Here is a 20598-nt window from a genome sequence, read left to right on the forward strand (position 1 = left end):
GGAACAGCACGCGCCACACACACACACACACACACACACACACACACACACACACACACACACACACAGTAGGTGTCTATCAGATGTCAACTGGGTGTATTGCTTGAGGTCCACCGCGTCTTTCTCCACGAACAAGGTGGCAATTCTAAGATTACATTCTCACGTCACGGAGCGTTGCCCCCCTCTCCCACCCCTGCCAGCACCCCTCCCACCCCTTTCCACCCGCTCTCCCCTCTCCACCGCTCATTAAGAGTCGTGCAATGTTTACTTTTCATCATTTTTATTATTATTATCATCGAATTAGCAGATGTTGGGTGAGTGTCAGCGTTTTCTGTATTACTGCTCACTTTTCTTACCATCTGGAGGAGAGATTCAAATTTACGTCCCTCTAGTAGCAAGAATGTGTCCGCCCGTCAGTAGCAGCAGTAGTAGTAGTAGTGGTAGTAATAGTAGGAGTAGTAGTTGTAGTAGTAATTGTCGTAACAATGGTAGTAGTAGTAGTCACCCCATAGGCCCTAATGTGGGTAAGTGACCTGTGCTCGGGTGGGCTAATCCCTGTAAAAAAAAAAAAAATTAAAAATTAAGCTTACGGCAGCCCTCACTGAGCACACAATATCTCAGAATACAGCAAGTCAGGTGGGTATCAACGAATTAAACAAGATTCGACGGTCCATTGCAACAGAACGACAGCACAACCAAAGTGATAAACTGCAACAACTGATGCTGCAAGTGCCAGAGAACTTGAAAAGAAAAGTAGCAATAGCGCAGGAGGTGGGCGCCTCGAACTGGCTAACAATGTTACTGATAAGGGTAAAAGGCTTCAGCCTTAATAAATAAGAATTTACAGATGCCATTGCTTTAAGGTATGGTAGGCCAGTAGAAAGTTTGCCCTCCCAAAGTGTGTGTGGCTCTTCTTATGACATCGATCACGCCATGGTTTGCAAGAAAGGGAGCTTCGTATGCATGTGGCATGATGAAGTAAGGGATCTCACAGCAAATATTTTGAAGGAATTCTGCCATGATGGCGTGGTGGAACTGACCATCCTTCTATTGGGCGTTGAGAATCTTCAAACACATCCAACGAAGCCCATGTGGACGTCAGTGCTCGAGGATTCTGGACGCAGGGACAGCCAGCCTTCTTTGACATAAGGAATTTCAACTCCATGGCCGCATGTTACTGTAACCGAGCTCTTGATGCTGCACACAAGAGGAACGAGAATGACAAGAACAGGGCATATGGGGGTGAGAATTCAAAATCTTGATCAAGGCAACTTCACTCCTCTGGTGTTCACAACCTCTGGCGGGATGAGACCAAGTGCAAGATTTTTCTATGCAAGACTGGCCGAGGTGTTATCCAAACAGATGCAGCAGCCGGAAGATACGTTGCAGCCTTTTTGAGATGTCGACTGCCCTTTTCTCTGCTTAGGTCTGCATTTTTTTTTCTCAGGGAACGAGATCTTCAACCCCAAAGCCGACAACTGTCGCAGATAGTGACTTTGAGGTAACAGTCACCGAATGCCACGTAGATCTGTGGCTCAACTAACTCAACACAGCTAGGGTAGCTACTTTTGTATCAGGATATTTAATTTTAAGGTAATAAAATGGCGGCGAAGGTGTGATTATTAGGGAAGGCTGGAGGCCACGTTAAAAAAAGTAGTAGTAGTAGTAGTAACAGACATGAACACAGTAAAGACACATATAACTGGGGACGTCTCTCTCTCTCTCTCTCTCTCTCTCTCTCTCTCTCTCTCTCTCTCTCTCTCTCTCTGACCAAGGAACTGTACACTATGATTACGCTAACGTACTGATGAATCAGAGTGTGGGAAAATGGTTGATGTCTCCGTGGAGGGTGGTTACGGTGCGTGACAGACGGAGGAGCAATGCATCTCTCTATCATCTCTTAAATTTCCCCCCTTATACCCATGGTCTACCCTCCCTTGCCTCTCTTCACACTCCTGCCCTTCCCTCCTTCACTCTCCTCTCTTCCCTCATTTACCCTCCTCCCCTTCCCTTCTTTACCCTCCTCCCTTTCCGTCCTTTACCCTCCTCCCCTTCCCCCCTCACTCTACTCTCTTGCCACTCTTCCACCTCTCCTTCCCTCCACCACCTTCCTCCCTCCTCTCCTACAATCCCCTCCCCTTCCCTCCTTCTATCTACCTTCCCTTACCTCCCTCACCCTCCTCCTGTTCCCTCCTTTACTCGTATATGTAAGTTGTACTCCACTTCTTCACGCAACGTGGCGAAAAATCTTGATCATTGTTTTTATGTTTAAGAGTGTATGAAATTACACTTTATATGGCGACGAACCTTCATTATGTTGCAGGCTCTTTATACTGTAGTTAGTTAAGTTATGCCTGATTAACAATCTTTGTGTAGTTTAACATTGCTTTATACTATTTAACAGTAATTTTTGAAGTATGTTGTACACTTTAAACATCTTTAGGCTAACACATCAGCCTCACTTTGTATTTACTTCAACATTCCAAAATATTCAAAGAAATGTGAATCGCAAAGGTGAAATAGAATATGTTGGACTCAAACTAGAAATACAAGTGAGGAAAATAAGGAATTCGAGTAAAGGTAAAGAAAATATATTTTTTGGCATTCATAGACTCAGAATATTGGTCTTAGGAATAAGGATAGGGTATTTCTGGACCATGACAAAAACTATCGAGGGATAAAAAAAAATGGTGATCGATTAAATAATTCTCGAGATGATTTTTTCCTCATTGTTCAGGTTTCTCTTACATTTCATATAGCAGATGTTATTAATGCTCAATCGGCCTCCGAGAAGACCCGCCAGTTAAAGTGTGGCCACGCACTGCACTCCCAGGCTGACTCCCGGAACTCCATCTTTAAAAAAAAAATAATAATAAAAAAAGCTGCTGGTGCGGGCAGTAAATATATTGTGGAGGAAGCGTATCCATTCAGAAAACATTCTTGAGAGATTAAAAACTGCATAGAAAGACTTCAGTTTACAAAGGAGGATCTAAACTGTTTAAAAAAATAGATCATCGATAAACATATTCCCAAAATGTACAAAAAGATTGAAAAGAAACGCAGAATTTTCATTAGATAAATAGACTTACACTGGCCTTAGCACCACTGGGAAACACTTATGCGCATGAAGTTGAATTATTGACCAATTACATATGCTGAACATACATCCTGGCGTGAGGCTCCTGGGGAGAAAGTTTGGGAAGTGGGGAGAGGGAACCTTTGCCCGGAGAAACTTTTGCATTTTTAACTTCTTTTTCAGTACCTTTCGCTCACATCCGAGATAATATAACTTAGTGCTCCCTTAAGTAACTGAACTACACTACTTTAAAGACCTCAGCATATATTTAGAAATAAATCACAGTATCTTGCAAAATGTGAAGGAATGGACATCTCTGTAGTGACTACCATGGTATGTAATTGTTGTATTTAAATATCATATCAAACGTGAGTGTCAAATGATTTCATATGTAAGTTGGTGTTCTTTTTTTTTCTTTTGTGTGTGTGTGTGTGTGTACCTGAAAAAGTGCCAAATCGACCCCCTCACCTAGGAGACGATTACTCCACATCGTAACACCCGACTGCAAACCGAGGCAGACAAGTGCCAACGTCGGAATGACGCTGCCACCGCCCCTCCCGCAGTAGATGCAGCCCCCCATATGTGCAACGAATGTGGGCGACGCTTCAGGTCCCGTATCGGCCACTTTAGTCACCTCAAAACTCACCAACCTAGGTGACATCCTGAATAACTCATATCATTGTATCATAGCTGGATGATCGTCATACTCGATTCCAAGTGACAGCAAAGTAGTAGTAGTAGTAGTAGTAGTGTGTGTGTGTGTGTGTGTGTGTGTGTGTGTGTGTGTGTGTGTGTGTGTGTGTGTGTGTGTGGAAATAAGCAAAGTTATTATGAAACAATTCTCTGGGTGTTGAAGTACTTTAACATAAACAGTCATTAATTTTATCACCATATAAACCATACCAAAGATTTAACTGGTATGTCGGTGGGTCTCAAACTCCCTAGCAGAGGCCCCCCCCCCATAAAAAATAAAGTTAAAATAGACAAAATCCAACGTATTGATAATTCATCATCCCTTGTAGTACAGTGCAGTATACTTATACTACTTCACCATCCCTTATAGTACAGCTCAGTACACTTATACTCCTTCACCATCCCTTATAGTACAGCTCAGTACACTTATACTACTCCACCATCCCTTATCGTACAGCTCAGTACACTTATACTACTTCATCACCTCTTATAGTACAGCTCAGTACACTTATACTACTTCACCACCTCTTATAGTACAGCTCAGTACACTTATACTACTTCACCATCTCTTATAGCACAGCTCAATACACTTATAATACTTCACCATTCTTTATAGTACAGCTCAGTACACTTATACTATTTCACCATCCCTTATAGTACAGCTCAGTACACTTATACTACCTCACCATTCTTTATAGTACAGCTCAGTACACTTATACTACTTCACCGTCCCTTATAGTACAATGCAGTCTACTTAAAACACAACATACTTGAGTCCTCCCACCACTCCACTTGCACCATCTGGTCCCTTCAAATGATGACCAACTTTGCAGAAACTCCCCAAACACTGCCTCCATCGCCCGCCAGTCTAGATGGTTGCCTGCCTGCCTGCCACCCTGCCTTATCCCGCCTGCCTTTCTCTTTGATTGTTTACCTTCCAGCTTGCTCCTCTGCCTTCTTGCCTGCCTGTGTGTTTCTCTGTTTCTATACTTGAAGTTTTAACCTTTTGTTTATCTAGTTGCCTTTCTCCTTGCTTGTTTGCTTTCTTGCCTTTTTGCCTGCCTGTTTGCTTGCTTGGATGTCTGCTTTCCTGTCTCCTTGCTTTTCTGCGTCTCTCTGCTGCCTGCTTGCCCGGCAGTCTGCTTCGTTTTACCGGGGAACTTGGTGCCCAACTTCTCAACTTCCACTTCAGTCTCTGTTCCACCCTAAAGCGGAATTCCGGTCACTTGTTCGCGATCACGGCAATCATTTTAATGGTGCCTAACTGTGGAAATCACCCGACACTGTCTGGGTTGAGGTACTTTCCACGATGCGACTTTGTTTTAAGCTGTGATGTACTTATTTACGTAAGTGCGTGGATACAATGGTTGAAAGTTTTAATCGATTATTTTGAAATGCCATACTGAGGAGTTAGTGTGGAATAGGAATCCTTTACCTTGTCATAGGGGAATGTTGATTCAAGATTTCTTTCAGATTATTTTAGCAAGTTGTTAATTATAGCGTTAATGAATAATTAATTAAAGTACAATATATATAATAAATCCAAGATGTGACAATCTTTTATTAATGCAGTAGTGTTAAAGGTAACTACAGCGGTTCAAGAGGTCAAAATATTCTTTATAAATTTGCCTGTAATGGATATACCCTTCGTGGTCTGAAGGCTAGATCAGCTTGGTTCATCCGGTCACTTCCCGGGAATTTTGACTGCAGGACGGGCTTCATAGTTAGAGAAAAGCCTCCCGTACCATCTGTAGATAATTTCAGGTAACCAAACACGTTTTCTCGCATTTATAGAAGCTTTTTCTCAGGGTCTAAAGGTAATGGATTAGATTCAGGGTCACAACCACTAGACTCTGCGGTTACTCAGAGATGTAGCCACAAGGCCTTCAAGTCACAGGTTCAGGTTCGCACCACAACTCGTCGTGGTTTCAAGTCACTGCCACAAGGTTTGGGTCATTCAGGAATCAAGCAAGTGTACAAGCAGTGTTACTCAAGAAGCCGCGGTGCATGATGGTTAATATTCAGAGAATGTATGTGTGGAGCTTCGTTTATTCTTCCTCCTCCTAACATTCTTTTCCTCCTCCTAACATTCTCTTCCCCCTCCTAACATTCTTTTCATCCTCCTACCATTTCTTCCTCCTTCTAACATTCTCTTCCTCTTCCTAACATTATTTCCCTCCTCCTCCTCTTAACATTCTCCTCCTCCTCCTCCTAACATTCTCTTCTTCATCCTACTCCTCCTCCTAACATTCTCTTCCACCTTTTAACTTTCTCCTCCTCATCCTAACATCATTTCCTCCTTCTAACATTCTCTTCTTCCTCCTAACATACTCTTCCTCCTAACATTCTCTGCCTCCTTTTAGCATTCTCTGCATTGTATGTTCTCTTCTCAGTACCCAGTAACCTTGAGCTGATTTTTTTAATACTTTGCATCACCGTAATTACATAGAATTGTAGTTGTGTGACCCAGAGTTTAATGTCAGGTCGACTTATTCAGACATAGGTCAGCATTCCAAATATGAAGGTAGTAAGTTAAAGGTTGCTTACTAGAGGGTCCTACTCAAGGGGCAAAGTTAGAAGGTCCTTTGTTAGGTGGTGTACAGTTAAGGATCTCAGGTTAAATAGTTAATGGTGTCTTAGCCTGAGGGTCCCTAGGGCGGAGCAGGGCGCAGAGTGGCGAGGTACCGTCATACTGGTGGCAGCGGTGGGATGGTAACGTAACCTGCCAGGGGTATGTTGGCAGCCAACACAACTCCACGCTTTTTTGTTGTTGTCTTGTCTCTTCTAATAATATACCGAGCTTAACAGTGCTTGTAGGCCTGACTCTGGTGTTTGTTTTGTTTTTAAATCCTGTTTTTTTATTATTTCGGTTTTATTTTTATGTACTGTAGATCATGTTCATTGTTATTATTATTATTATTAGTAGTAGTAGTAGTAGTAGTATTTTACTTAGATGTATATAAGCCAGTTGTCCTCTTACTGTATATATATATATATATATATATATATATATATATATATATATATATATATATATATATATATATATATATATATATATACACACACATATGAAAAAAAAAAAAATTTTTAATTTTTCCTGAGAACAAAACTTTTCTTTTGTTGCCAGAAAGTTTTAATAAGTCTTTAACGTTTAATATTTAATGCTTTGTGTTTACATTGTTCCCTATAAGAGAAAAAGTTTTAGTCTCTCAAAGAAGTTTGTTTCAAACTTCGTTGTAGATATTGTTTGAGGTAGCTATGAATGTGGAGGATAGGGAGCTCAGAGGTATTTATGTCAGATATATTGCTCTCTCTCTCTCTCTCTCTCTCTCTCTCTCTCTCTCTCTCTCTCTCTCCAGAGACGCTTCCCTCCCTTTCTACCTTCCTGATTCCTCCCTCCCTCCCTCACTCATTGTCTCCCTGCTTCCCTCCTTAACCACAGTATGTAAGCAGGGGCCGCACGCTTCAAGAGCCAGCAGCCAGCCGTGGCACCACGCCTCCTGGACCTGAGAACCTATCGCATGTACTCGTCTCCGGTCAAGCTTCGGTCTTGCTCTCCTAGTCTAGCTGTAAACCCCATTCCCATGGCTAAGGTTTCACTTCTCAATAATCTCCTTTCTCCATAATTTCCTAATTTCCCATAATATCTCCCCTGCCCCCATTATCTCCCCCTGCCCTTATAGTCTCATCCTTGCCCTCCATAATAACCCCCTTGTCCCATAATCTCTGCCCCTGCCCCCATAATTTCTCCCCATCCCCATAATCTCCCTCTATCCCAATAATCATCCCCATCCCCCATAATTTCTCCCTTTCCCCATGATCACCTTCTCCCATATTCTCCCGTCTCCCCATCATCTGTTGCACCATCCTCATCTTCACTGTTTAATCATACATGTAATTCCTTCCTAATTTAGGTTCATCCTCATCTCTACCGTCTCTCTCCTGTACCTCCATTATTCTCTCTGTTATCTCCCCCACACACACACCCCTATTGTTTCTCACCCATTCTCCCTCCCTCGCTCCCTCCCAGTCTCTGCCTACTTCCCCATACTCTTTCCTCCCTTTCTCCAATACTTCTTCACACCCTACTCTATTCTCCCAGGCCCCGTTGTGGGTCGTTTGACCTGTGCCCGGGTGGACTAATTCCCGTAAAAAAAAAAAAACCTCCTCACTTCCACCAGTTCTCTTCGTTGAGTGAGTGTAGTAGCGGTAAGGTAGCTCACAGAGACACCGCGTGGACGGCAGTAAAGACACTCTGTCGCCGTGGTTAATATGCTGTGTGGCGGCCATTGTAGCGTCGATTATGGTGTTAACTGGACAGAGGTGTAGTAGTCAGGTGTGGTGGTGAGGTGGTGTGCTGTGAGATCTTTTTGGTAGGAGCAAGTTTTTTATAGTAATTACGATAATAATAATAATAATAATAATAATAATAATAATAATAATAATAATAATAATAATGATGATGTCATTATTGAATTAGTATTGTTAACTATGGAGATTTGGGTAATGTATCGAATGAACCTCAGATCATGATGTATTACACAGCATAAACACACTACTCTCGTGAAAACAACATGACTACACCAGCCCTCACTATACTGTACAGACATATAATAACACACAAATAGATGAGGAGAAAGAAGAAACTGGACGAACAGCGTTTAACAATATGTCCGCGATAAATGATTAGTTTAATTCTGATTATGTTTTGGTCACATAATCAGGAGGTCGTCATCGCTACTAAGAAGGAATACTATAAAGCGACGTTATTATATTTACGAGATAAGTAAGAAGAAATTGAGGGGAAAATGTTTCTTGGTCTGCATTTTGAAGGTTTTAAATACTGCAGGTAGTGTTCCAAGAGGCCTGCAGGAGTGTGGCCTGCATTACAACCAATATCTGAACACTGCCAGGGGTGACACATCCCGCTGCTGTCAGTGTCCAGGAGTGACTCACGGTTCCTCTTCTCGCGTTCTTCCGTCTCCACATTCTAGAAGATCAAAATTTATTTCGTGTGTTTTGTTGACGGGATCACGTGATGCTGTCTTTAACCTATTGCCTCTAGTTTAGCTCAGTGTGTGTGTGTGTGTGTGTGTGTGTGTGTGTGTGTGTGTGTGTGTGTGTAATAATAATAATAATAATAATAATAAACGGTTTATTAATAGAGTTGCAGCCGGTGGCTGAAAATATACAGACATACATTTGATTTAGACATAATGATATAATATGCATTGAATACATTTACAGGGCTGTACAGTACATAAATCAGGAGTTGTTTATTATTTTAACAATAGATGGGATGGTGCTGTTCTTATATCTATCGGTGCGGGCTCTTATGGGCTGAATTATGTTGTAGTGGCGGACTGCGCGTGTTGGGTGGGGGGCTGCAGGTGGCAGGAGGTGGCGATGGCGTGGGTGGTGCAGTAGTCCACGGCCAAACCTTTCCAGCGCTTGGTGGTGGAGGTCACTGAGGGATGGCATTTCCAGGGTGGATAGAGCGTTGGTGTAGCCTGAGTATTCTGCTCCGAGCATGATTCTGCAGGCCCTTTTCTGTACCTTCTATAGCTGACGTTGTTGGGTGGAGTTGAGAGAAGACGACCAGGCTGGTCACGCATACGTTAGTTTGGGGAGAATAAAGGCGTTGTAGATGGTCCTCAGCTCTGGCGTGGGTGTCCCAAGTGACCTAAGTCTTCGTAGTATGTAGAGACGGTACGAGGCTGCCTTGACTGTGTTATTTACATGGGCCTTCCAGTCAAGTTTGTTGTCTATAGTTACACCCAGGAGTTTGGCAGACTGCACCAGCTGGAGATGATGGGCACCCACTGTGACTGCTGGGGCTTGCACTGGAGTGGTGGCGGTATTGATGTGCATGACTACGGTTTTGGTGTGGTTGATGGTGACCTTGTTCTCCGTAGTCCATGCCTGTAGCCTGTCCAGTGTACCTTGGAGCGATTAGTAGTCTGGTGCGGTGTTGTCCACTGAAACCCCCACAGTGTAGTCATCCACGTACTTCCACCTGTGAGGAGTGTCCGATAGAGCGTCGTTGATCCCGCAGGTGAGGTGTTGGAATGTAGAGACCAAGCCCTGATACCTCACTGCTTGGCGACGTCCACTCAAGAAATCAGTGAGCCATGAGACCAGGTTGGTGGGCAGCCCTAGTGCAATAGCCTTGTTGATAACAGTGCAGTGATCAACAAGGTCAAAGGCCTTCCTGAAGTCCACAAGGGCAACGGCCAGTGTGCGTGTGTGTCCTCCCTCGTTCTGCTAGATCTTCTCCCACCCTGACTCCGCTTCACTCCAGCTGATCGCCGTCGTCACTGGAGACCGTTCAACAGCATGTGAAGCGGTGGTTGACCTACTGCCATGTGATACTGTGATAGTCCTTGGGTGAGCGAAGGTACAGATAATCTTCATTATTCAATTCCATTAAAAGTATTCAACTGGAAACTACGTCACACTGGGAGGCTTCTTGATTTATTTTAGTTTTAGTTAAATTCCTTTGTGATTGATGTTCTTGTAATAAGTGATTGATGTTATCTAAGACGTTCTTGATTAACGTATAAAAAAGCCACGTGATTTAGGCGAGGATTCTGAGGGCTTCACGTCACCTGGCTCTTGCACGGAGGAGAAGGAGGGAGGCGCCGTAGCGTAGGTGATGGGCAACACGCAGATAAAAATATCCATCTTATTTCACAGTTCCTGGCTACACCCTGAGTTATGGCCATTTTTCCCCCATCCTCTCTTATTCCTTACCCCCCACCCCATCACCCGCTCCCACCCCCTTCACCCCTCTGCTTACCTCCGGGAAATCATCATGATCGCAGACTTCATTTTTCAAGGGATTTTTTGTGTGATTTTTGAAATTGGTTACAAACCTAAGTGTCACTTCTGTTCCTGTGAAGTTGGGAAAAAATATTCAATATTCACTTATTTTTTTCCTTTTGTTCTTTGTCTCTTTAAAGGTATTTTTGGATTGTGTCAGATATACGTTGTGAAGTCGTTATGATTATGTAGCCTGTGTGTTATTTATGTTTTATTTATTTACACGTTTATGGTTTATTTAATTATATTTGTGTGCGTGTGTGTGTGTGAGTGAGAGAGTGTGGGTTGGTGGGTGTGTGGGGGGTGAAGTGTGGGGCGGGTGTCGGTCAGGAAACTATTTATCAACGGATTCATACATACATACAGACAGACAGACAGACAGACAGACATCATAGTGAAGTGAACTCAACGCAATACACGCAGAGCCAAGTGATCAGGTCAGACCACTGTAATGACCTGGATCTCACTACCAAGTCAAGCCAGGTGTTCAGACTTTGACCTTTACCATACACGAGTATAAAAAAGATATACTCGTTTAGCGGTATTTTGGATTGTTTTTTGGTCATTCTCAGTTTGCGTGAAAATTAGTATGCGAACTTTTTAACGTGAGATACACTTAGGTATTTTACTTTATTACTCATGAGGAGACAGACAGACAGACAGACAGACAGACAGACAGAGAGAGAGAGAGAGAGAGAGAGAGAGAGAGCAAAATGCAATTGGAAGTTTCACAAAACCATTATGATGATTTTTTTAACTTCAAGGATAAGATAAGTATTAGTATTTGAAACAGTCACATGAAAACACAGATTGCTTAAAATAGTATTAGATATTTACCTTTATTTTAATATTTTACGAAAAAAAACTTGCATGATGAATTTTCCTAAAATATTCGAGGAAAAACGCCATTACCCGAGGTGAGGAGATCAGTGATTTGGATAATTTTCGATATTTTGTATAATGTTCCTGTTTCGACTTTTTCTCAACATTGTGGCAGAAGTCGTAAAAGAGATATTATTATTACAGGAACTACATTAACTACATAAACTACAATATTTTGAACGGATGAAAGTATGAATTATATACCTGTCAATATACGTACATAAACTACAAACTTTTGACTCGAAGAACTTCCATATAATTCTAAAACTTGTGAACTAGCAATACATTTACACCTCCGTGCACTCCATTAGCTGCGAAGAAAATGAACCCACCGGCCAAATAGGAGGAGGAGGGGGGGTGGGGAGGAGGGGGAGGAGGACAACAACAAAAACTGAAGCATTACACCCAATCCAATACTCGGACAAAAAAAAAACGCACCGCAGTCTTTTCAGGGGTGCCGCTTGATAAATTGCCTCAGGGAAATCGAAAGTGAAATTCCTCAGTCCTTCGCTTTTAAGGCACATGACCAACGAATCATGGAATGGCACATGATGGAGGCGAGAGAATGAGGAACAACGAAGAAGGAAAAAAGTAGAATGAGAGGAATTTATTGGGGAAAGACTTATGGAATGAGAGAAGATGAAGGAAAAAGAAAAACCCAAATAGATCAAAGAATAAAATGAAAGAAGGGAGATGGAGAAATGCATACGAAGAGGAATCAATGGATGAGAAAATGAAGGAGACGCAAAGAAGAAGTAGAATGAAGGAGAAGATGATGATGAAAAACACACACACTTAGAATCAAGAGAAAGCAAATAAAAGGAGAATGAAAACGAGAGTGGAAAGAAATGATTAAAGGAACAGAATGAGAGCAAGAAGAAAGCAAAAGAAAGAAAAGAAAGGAAGGAGGAACAGTAATGACAAAGATGAAAGATATCGGAGCGTAACACAAGCGACCGCGAGAACCTTTTATTGCTTGTGTGTGTGTGGGGGGGGGTGTTGTTTTTGTTTGTGTTGTCTGTTTGATTTTGTGTTGTTTTCTGTTTGTTCACGTCTGTGTTGTATGTGTTGGTTGTGTGTATTTGTTGCTTGCGCGCGCGCGCGCGCGCGCGTGTGTGTGTGTGTGTGTGTGTGTGTGTGTGTGTGGTCTTATATGTCCGTGTAGGGCCAGCGTTGTGTTGTGAGCGTGGTTGACCTTGTACGTAGGGCCAGTGTTGCATTACGGGCGTGCATATTGGGTCAGCGTTGAGTTGCAAGTACGTGTTTATACGGGCGTGCAGTGCCAGCGTTGTGTTCCGGGCGTGGATGTCGAGTCCCTTCAGTTTGTTTGTCTTGGAGGAAGGTTTTACACCAGAGGGAAGGATGGAGGGAGAGGTGGGGGCGTCTCCTGCCAGTGTTGACACAGCCTCCCAGTGATGTCACACAGGATCACCTCCTCTCATACCCTGGTCACCTTTTTTCATTCTGTCTGTGTTTTTCAAGTTGAGATTGTTTTTCATGCTGTGATATGATAACCTGTAAGCGTTCCTCTTTTTGTTGTAAGCGTTTTCCCTCTTTTCTTAGGCGTTTCAGCAATATTTTGTTCTATTGGTAATGTATGCAATAATTACCTTCTTAATATTTCCTGTGTCACTGTCTTGTTACATGTCATATAGTGGTTATATTTTACCTCGTGTCATAGCACTGTTTACCATATGTTCCTTTCTTGTACGATTTTGTTTTGTTTTTCTCGATATATTTTGTGATTTTTTCTTGAACTCTCTTACCATATTATTTATTGATATGTTAATCTCCTTCACACACACTAAGGTAATTGACCTTATCATAATATACTCGCACTTAGGTAACTGAATTCTAGAATCTAATAGCGTTTATGCCTAATTCTTGTAAATAAAACGTAAATTTCTGTATGACGAAAGATTAATCCAGTTTATGGAGACACGAGTCATATAGATCTGTGCAATCTTTTTTTCATCTTTTCTTTCTTTCTTTATTTCAATGTTTCCCGGGACGATTCCTTTATAGTACATCACGATCTGCTTTTTATATCCTTGAATATTTCCTGTTCTACTTCCTTTGTCAATCTGATGCACTTTATCTCTTTATTTTTTATATAATATTTTTTTGGCTTTTGTTTTTAGTCGCAGTTCGTTTATCTAGTTACAAACTTTTGTTTCTTTTTTTTTATTGTCTTTGATTGTGTTAGCTCACATTCTTTATCGAATACTGCACTTTTCCTCTGCCATTTTTTCTTTTCTTTTTCAGAAGTGGTGGTTGGGGGGGGGGGGGTCAGACGTTTTGTTGTCTGCTTGTATTCACCGCTGCTCTCTGGGTTTTTGCTTCTTGTCTTTGTGTGAAAATATCTTAGCATTTTGAGATGTCGCGTCTTATTATAACTCTTGTTTATTTTTAGGGCCACAAATTTGTTCCTAGCGTAGTGTTCTTTTGTGTGTGTGCATACTACATACATAAATACATACCTATGCATACACGCTTACATAAATTTATATACTGTACATACATAATACTTGAGCATGTATTCATCCTACATATATGCACGCATATAGTTGTACATACATAATAATGGTCGCCCCTCGTGTAACGAGGATGGCCGGCCCAAGGGCCACCTACCTTGGCGTGAATTTGTTTAAGGTGTAGACTGTAGACGCTGTCGCCAACACAACAACCACACCCTGAGTTAACGAGCTGCATGACCCAATGTCAATGAATAGTCCGAGAAAACCGGACAACTCGCCAACTGCACTGGCTAACCATTACCCTGGAATACGATCCGCAAATCGATTAACATCCAGGTCCCCAATTACTGCTGGGTAGACAGAGGCAAATGGCGTAAAGAAACTTGCCCATAGTTTCACACTGCCCGGGGATCGAACCCAGGTCCGCTTCCTTGCGACGAGCATGCTGACCTATTACACCACATACATACATACATACATACATACATACATACACACACTTTCAAATATACGTACACAAATCCATACCAATATTATAATTAATGGTAGTGGTTTATTTTTCAATTACTCTGAAATTTGTCTATGTTTAAGAACTTAAAAAAAACACTAAGTTCCAGTTTCTTTGTAAGTGTAGCGACGCCTTATGTAAAGTTATGATATACTGCTGCCAGAGATGAGTAACGGGAGTATTATACAGTGAGCACCAGACTCCAGTTAAGGTTCAGGGTGGTGACATTTTCTCAAAGCAGGAACACGTGCAGGGAAAGACGCTCTGTACAGCAGCGACTCGGGAGATCAGATGTTATGAGTCACTTAAGAGATGAGTAGCGTTTATAATTACCATATTTACCTTTAATTAACGTCATTTATTTTAATAGTTAATTGATGATGACTAGTGTGTTTACTAATCTACACTACGATGACAACCCTCGAGTTTGATTATTTATAACCCATTGAGTACGATGATTTAACTCGTTCAGTACAATAATAACTTGATGACTTAGAGGGTTATGTTATCGTACTGAAGGGGCTAAAGACCTTAGTTGTTGAAGTGCACTAATACATTATATCATTAACGAAGATGTTGGTGGTGTTATGAGGTGCGTTGCCTTATAATAAAGTCAATCAGTAAATAAATGTAATAACTGGAATACATTAGAGAAAATGGGAAGAAATATATGAATAAACAGGAGTGAAATAATAGAATAATATACTTCGCTTAATATCGCATTAAATCAGTGTTAAGATATGGGATGCAACTTTATTCATAAGAAGAACGAAGCCATTTATTTTGAAAAACATATTTTCATTTTTACTTAATATAAAAGCAGATTTAGTACTATAGGTTTTTCATTTGTCACAATTTCTCTCCAATTTTGAAAACCAATTCTACTTCTGGTATATTTAAACTGGCACTTTTAGAGTTATATTGGACAAAACTTTTCATTAAAGGACATTGATATTTTTGGTATAAATCGTGACGGCCAAATCCAAACGTTTTACACATCAGAACATAAAAACAAGCTCGTGTTATTTAATAGTACGAATCATGTAAGTTGTTCCCCTTGTTTACAAAGTGGACCAGAACAGAGAGATATAAAGATCATGTTGGTATACTCATAGGATCCCAAGGCCTAGTTTGTTGGCCCGCTTGTACTGGAACAACTTATCCCGCTACACTTAGGTTCCTCCTGGCGCAGGGGTGATAGTCTTATGTTTGTATAGGTAGAGTCCAGTCGAGCAGGAACTTCCATCCTTCACACACGGGGGAATGAATAGGCTTTGTTATACTGATTCCCTGTTTGACTAGGGATCTGTCTCTGGATTTTCCCTACAAAAACAGATGAAAATTGTTTTAGTATTGTCCATACGAGAGGGGGAAAGGGCCACACCCTCTGGGAAGGGAAATGTATTGATAAAATGAGACGCAGAGAGTGAAGCTACGTGAATGGGGAATATACTGTATATGCATAGACCGAAAAACAATGGAAGATATAGAGGCTAGAGAATAAGAATTATATAGATAATAATAATTATAAACAATAAAAGATCAATAATAATACAAAAGAAAGAGTTTCGAAATTTATTAAGAAAAATAAAGAAAAGAAAGAGAGAACATAATAACAACCGCAGAATGGAAATATAAAACACGAACATAAATGTGAAAATCTGCATTGCGCGTCCCGACTCCTTTGTTTGTGATGTGGGCGCGTGCAAGAGGCAGATCCAGGCCGCTGCGCTGTCAACAGGCGACCGTCTTTTGTTTTAAACTTGCCCCCTGAATGTCTGTGGGATTTTTGAAGCTGCAGTTTCAAGTCGGGGATGGAATATCGAATATTTGTGTTTTCCCATTAAATAAGTCGCTTCGTTTTTCCAGCTCTGGATCTTTAACAACAACAGGGAGAGAGAGAGAGGAACGCTCAATAGTCGTCGTTTGTTTACTTTTGTACTGGGTTTCAATGCGTCAGTGTGAGAATTATTCTTTTTACTGATAGAGAAACATGTCCACAACAGCCAGTGTATCAACATGCCTCTCCAGACGGTGGAGCAGTGTCGTCCTGGCCATATAACTCGTGGTTATAACCCCCTGTAGTATGTGGGGATTTCTTTCTTTTATATTCATTCTGTAGTTCTCTCTTGCCCGGGCAGTCTTGTTCATACATTCTTGGTGATATCATCTTGCACTATTTAGTTTTGTTGTTCAGTTTGATATTTATTTAATCACAGTTTAGAAGTTATATTATATTGATTGATTGACTAACTGGCTATCCCCTTTAAAGCTCGTCCCAGAAGACAGGGGTACACACCAAGTCTTACATGGGTAGAAGGAGCGAGGCCTGACAACGGCGTCACTGCTGGACCCCTCGATAAGTTGGCTATAGTGCATGTTTATGGAGCGAGGGGCTGGCTGGTGGGAGAGAAGGGGGCTACTTGACGCCCCTGGGTGCCTCACACGAGAGGAAGTGCCCTGGAATATCTCTGTTATCTTTATGTTGCACTTGTTGTGCCTTAAGGATTGTGGCACATCCGCTGGTGATAAAGTTTGGATATAGGAAGAATATTTCACCCTGCGGTTATTTATGTGTTGAAAGTGAGCTTAAGAGTTTATAAAAGGAAGGAAAGAATGACCCCACATATACCATACAGTAAGACATACGCCGGGTCGGACACAAAACGGATACCTATACTCACTCATCCTGATAAAATGACGAGGCCATTTTAGGAGAGCATTTATTATATTGTTTATTTTATTTCTCTCGATTTTATCCTGGACAGTTTCTTGAAGGTAATGTTGTATTTATTTTCATCTTGATATCCGTCGAGGAAAATCCATTCATAGTAGTTCTTCTTTATTATATCTTCTATACATTATCATCTTTTTTTTATATTGTTGTCTTATCTTCCGTCTCCAAAGAAACTTGAACATGGAAGTGACCAGAAGGCGGCATTATAAAAGAAATTAAAGTGATTCAAGCGTAATTATTCTTGACATGATGTTGATGAGAATAAAATGCTACGCCGAAATATAGTGAAATAAAGAAATAAAATAAATTAAATCACTATATGAACTATTAAATCAACCTCAAGTACGAAAGAATATAATTAAATTTACAAGTGCAGTTCGGTAAAAATTACTTTTAAACATTAATAAGGCACAAACAATCCATTTAACTACTTGAGCCTATTTTTTCAAGAACAACTAATGAATAAAAATCACATTGCGAATTTTGTTTTCATTCCACAATAACTAAAAACAAAAAAACTCTGGATATTAAAAATCTTGTTACGAAATGGACTAAAAATATGACCAACGGTTCAAAAATAATTGAAATAGGAATCCACATGAAAAAAGAGACACCTGGATGCAGAGATCATTATACCACTTATTCAGAACGAGATGAAAAAAACTCCAACAATTATGAGAACGTTTTAGTTCCCGGATAATGGTTGAAAATCGCTGAACAAGTTGGAATACCGTTTTTCCACAATAAGTGATGTTGGTCAGTGCTCTGTTACATGATAGGTTATCCAATTGTTGCTTAAAGACTTAACTATTGTGGATGTTTATATTTTTGGTAGAAAATTAATAGTGTGTGTGTGTGTGTGTGTGTGTGTGTGTGTGTGTGTGTGTGTGTGTGTGTGTGTGTGTGTGTCATCAAGGATCACCAGGACGTCATATCTCCAGTCCTGACAGTCACCATCATCACCTCACATATACCTCAGTCATTACTCAAGTGAAATAAACCCCCAATAAGTAATACCTTTGTCCTGAAGGCACGAAAGGGAGGTCCTCGCTGCATCATTATAATACTACTTAGCCAGCACGCGAGGCAAGAGCTTCCTTCCTTAGTTACAGTGCCAGCATTAACGTCTGCTTCCCCAGGTAAATTGATCATGGTTTTTGTTGCAGGGATCAAAGGCTTCCTGCAGCCAGGTTGTCATATTTCTGCTCAGTGAAATGTTCCTTGGCTGAGGGTCCTAAAATGAGTTCGTTTTTGTGGTAGAACAAATATATATATATATATATATATATATATATATATATATATATATATATATATATATATATATATATATATATATATATATATATATATATATATATATATATATATATATATATATATACGGACAGCTGCTGTGCTTAGACATGGCATGGTCAATTTTTTATTTATTTGTTATTAAGGGTCACTGCCTTATGACCTGAACTTTGTGGACACCAGCTGTCCCCTCGGGACTTGATCTCACTCTCCTCTTCTGTATATATTAGCCTTGTCAAGTATTTCTCCTGTACTCACCCCTGAAGATGTGATTACACGAAAGCACTTGTGGTTATCAGCATATATATATATATATATATATATATATATATATATATATATATATATATATATATATATATATATATATATATATATATATATATATATATATATATATATATATATATATATATATATATATATATATATATTATATATATATATATATATATATATATTTTATATATATATATATATATATATATATATATACATATATATATATACAAAGACGGGGAGAGAGCTTATGTACTGTACACAGGGTGACCTTACAAAACATGAGGTCAGTGGCTCAAGGTTAAATATGCTTTAAAAGCATTAGAGGTAGATGTATGATAGATGATTAGTGGGTCTCATATTTTTTACCTGACGTGACATGACTAGGTATGTCGCCCGTTCTTTTAATCTCTTCTTATGTTTGCTGTGTGGTTGGTGTGTGGATTAGTGGATGTCATGTTTTTTGACCTGATCTCATGTTTTTTAAGGTCACCCTGTGTACATAAGCTCTCTCTCAGTCTTTGTAATTCAGTTGACTCTGAAAATGTCTTGAATTAAGACGAAAGCTAAGGTTCTCCATTGTTTCCCTTTTCCCTGTGTGATTTTATCCACGTTTCCATTGTGGATCTACATGTTAAATTAAATGCTAACACAATAAAGAGCCTCGTAGGCTGTCACAACAAACTGATTCACTATCGAAACTTTTAAGACACAAATGATACTAAAACATCGAGACATCAAAAGAACTGCTTAAACATATAGAATTAAAATAAAGCACTGGATTATGTTAACACTGCATAAACATATAAAATAACTAACACTGAAATTAACTATCGTGAAACAACACTGAATTACTTAAATGTAACTCAGCAAGCACTGATGGACACATAAGAGACATGAATAGGTACTCACATAGATATACCACATTGGTGGCGACAGGAGCAACACAGAAATAAAATAAGTATAAGTAACAGGTGACGGGTGTCACTCAAAAGAACGTGAACTGAATGACAGGAGGAGTGGACTGAATTCCGCCTGCTGGTGTTAATTAAGTTTAACAAATTTATTGGCAGAGCTTGTAGTACAGTTTGCCTATTCTGAGTAATTCAGTCAGGTCTTGACACTGAGGGTGGTATCACTTCTCACTGTCACGCAGGACAGAGGTTCATACACAAAGAAATACACCATATTCATTAACAACTATAAATGCATAGAGGTCAGATTCATATGGGTAATGTCACTGTTCACTGCCATGCAGGACAGAGGTTCGTACACAAAGAGTTGCATCATATTCATTGACAGTACATATACATATATGTAAACACACACACACACATATACATACATATACATATATACATACCCATATACATGTACATGTACATATACATACACACACGCACACATACATACATATACGTCAGTCAGATTCATGTGGGTAATGTCACTTTCCACTGCCATACAGGACAGAGGTTCGTACACAAAGAATGCATCATATTCATTGACACTATATATAGGTCAGATTCATGTGGGTAATGCCACTGTTCACTGCCACGCAGGACAGAGGCTCGTACACAAAGAAGGAAATACATCACATTCACCAGCAGCATATATAGGTCAGTGGATCACATACAATGGAGTCATATTCTAATTGAAGACTAATCAGTGTGGGCTAGCAAATTTGGGATAAACAGCAAGAATGTCCTCAAGCACACCTGATTCAATGAAGTAATTACATAGTTCAAGATACAATAAGTCAGGTGGCCTGAAGTCTTTGACAGTGTCACATTCAATAATATAGTGTTCAAGTGTATGCTTTAAAGGT

General features: G+C 40.2%; 1 protein-coding gene across 1 annotated transcript in view; it reads left to right on the top strand.

The window, feature by feature from the left end:
- The first annotated feature begins 1163 nt into the window (after positions 1–1163).
- LOC121854839 overlaps positions 1164–20598 on the top strand; it is a 142779-nt gene continuing 123344 nt past the window's right edge. The window contains exons 1-2 of the mRNA XM_042349638.1: positions 1164–1242; positions 5578–5715. Of these exons, the coding sequence (XP_042205572.1) occupies positions 1164–1242; positions 5578–5715 (217 nt within the window). The remainder of the gene's footprint in view (positions 1243–5577; positions 5716–20598) is intronic.

Source organism: Homarus americanus, unplaced genomic scaffold, assembly GCF_018991925.1.
Source record: "Homarus americanus isolate GMGI-L3 unplaced genomic scaffold, GMGI_Hamer_2.0 scaffold43731, whole genome shotgun sequence".
Classification (NCBI taxonomy): Eukaryota; Metazoa; Arthropoda; class Malacostraca; order Decapoda; family Nephropidae; genus Homarus; species Homarus americanus.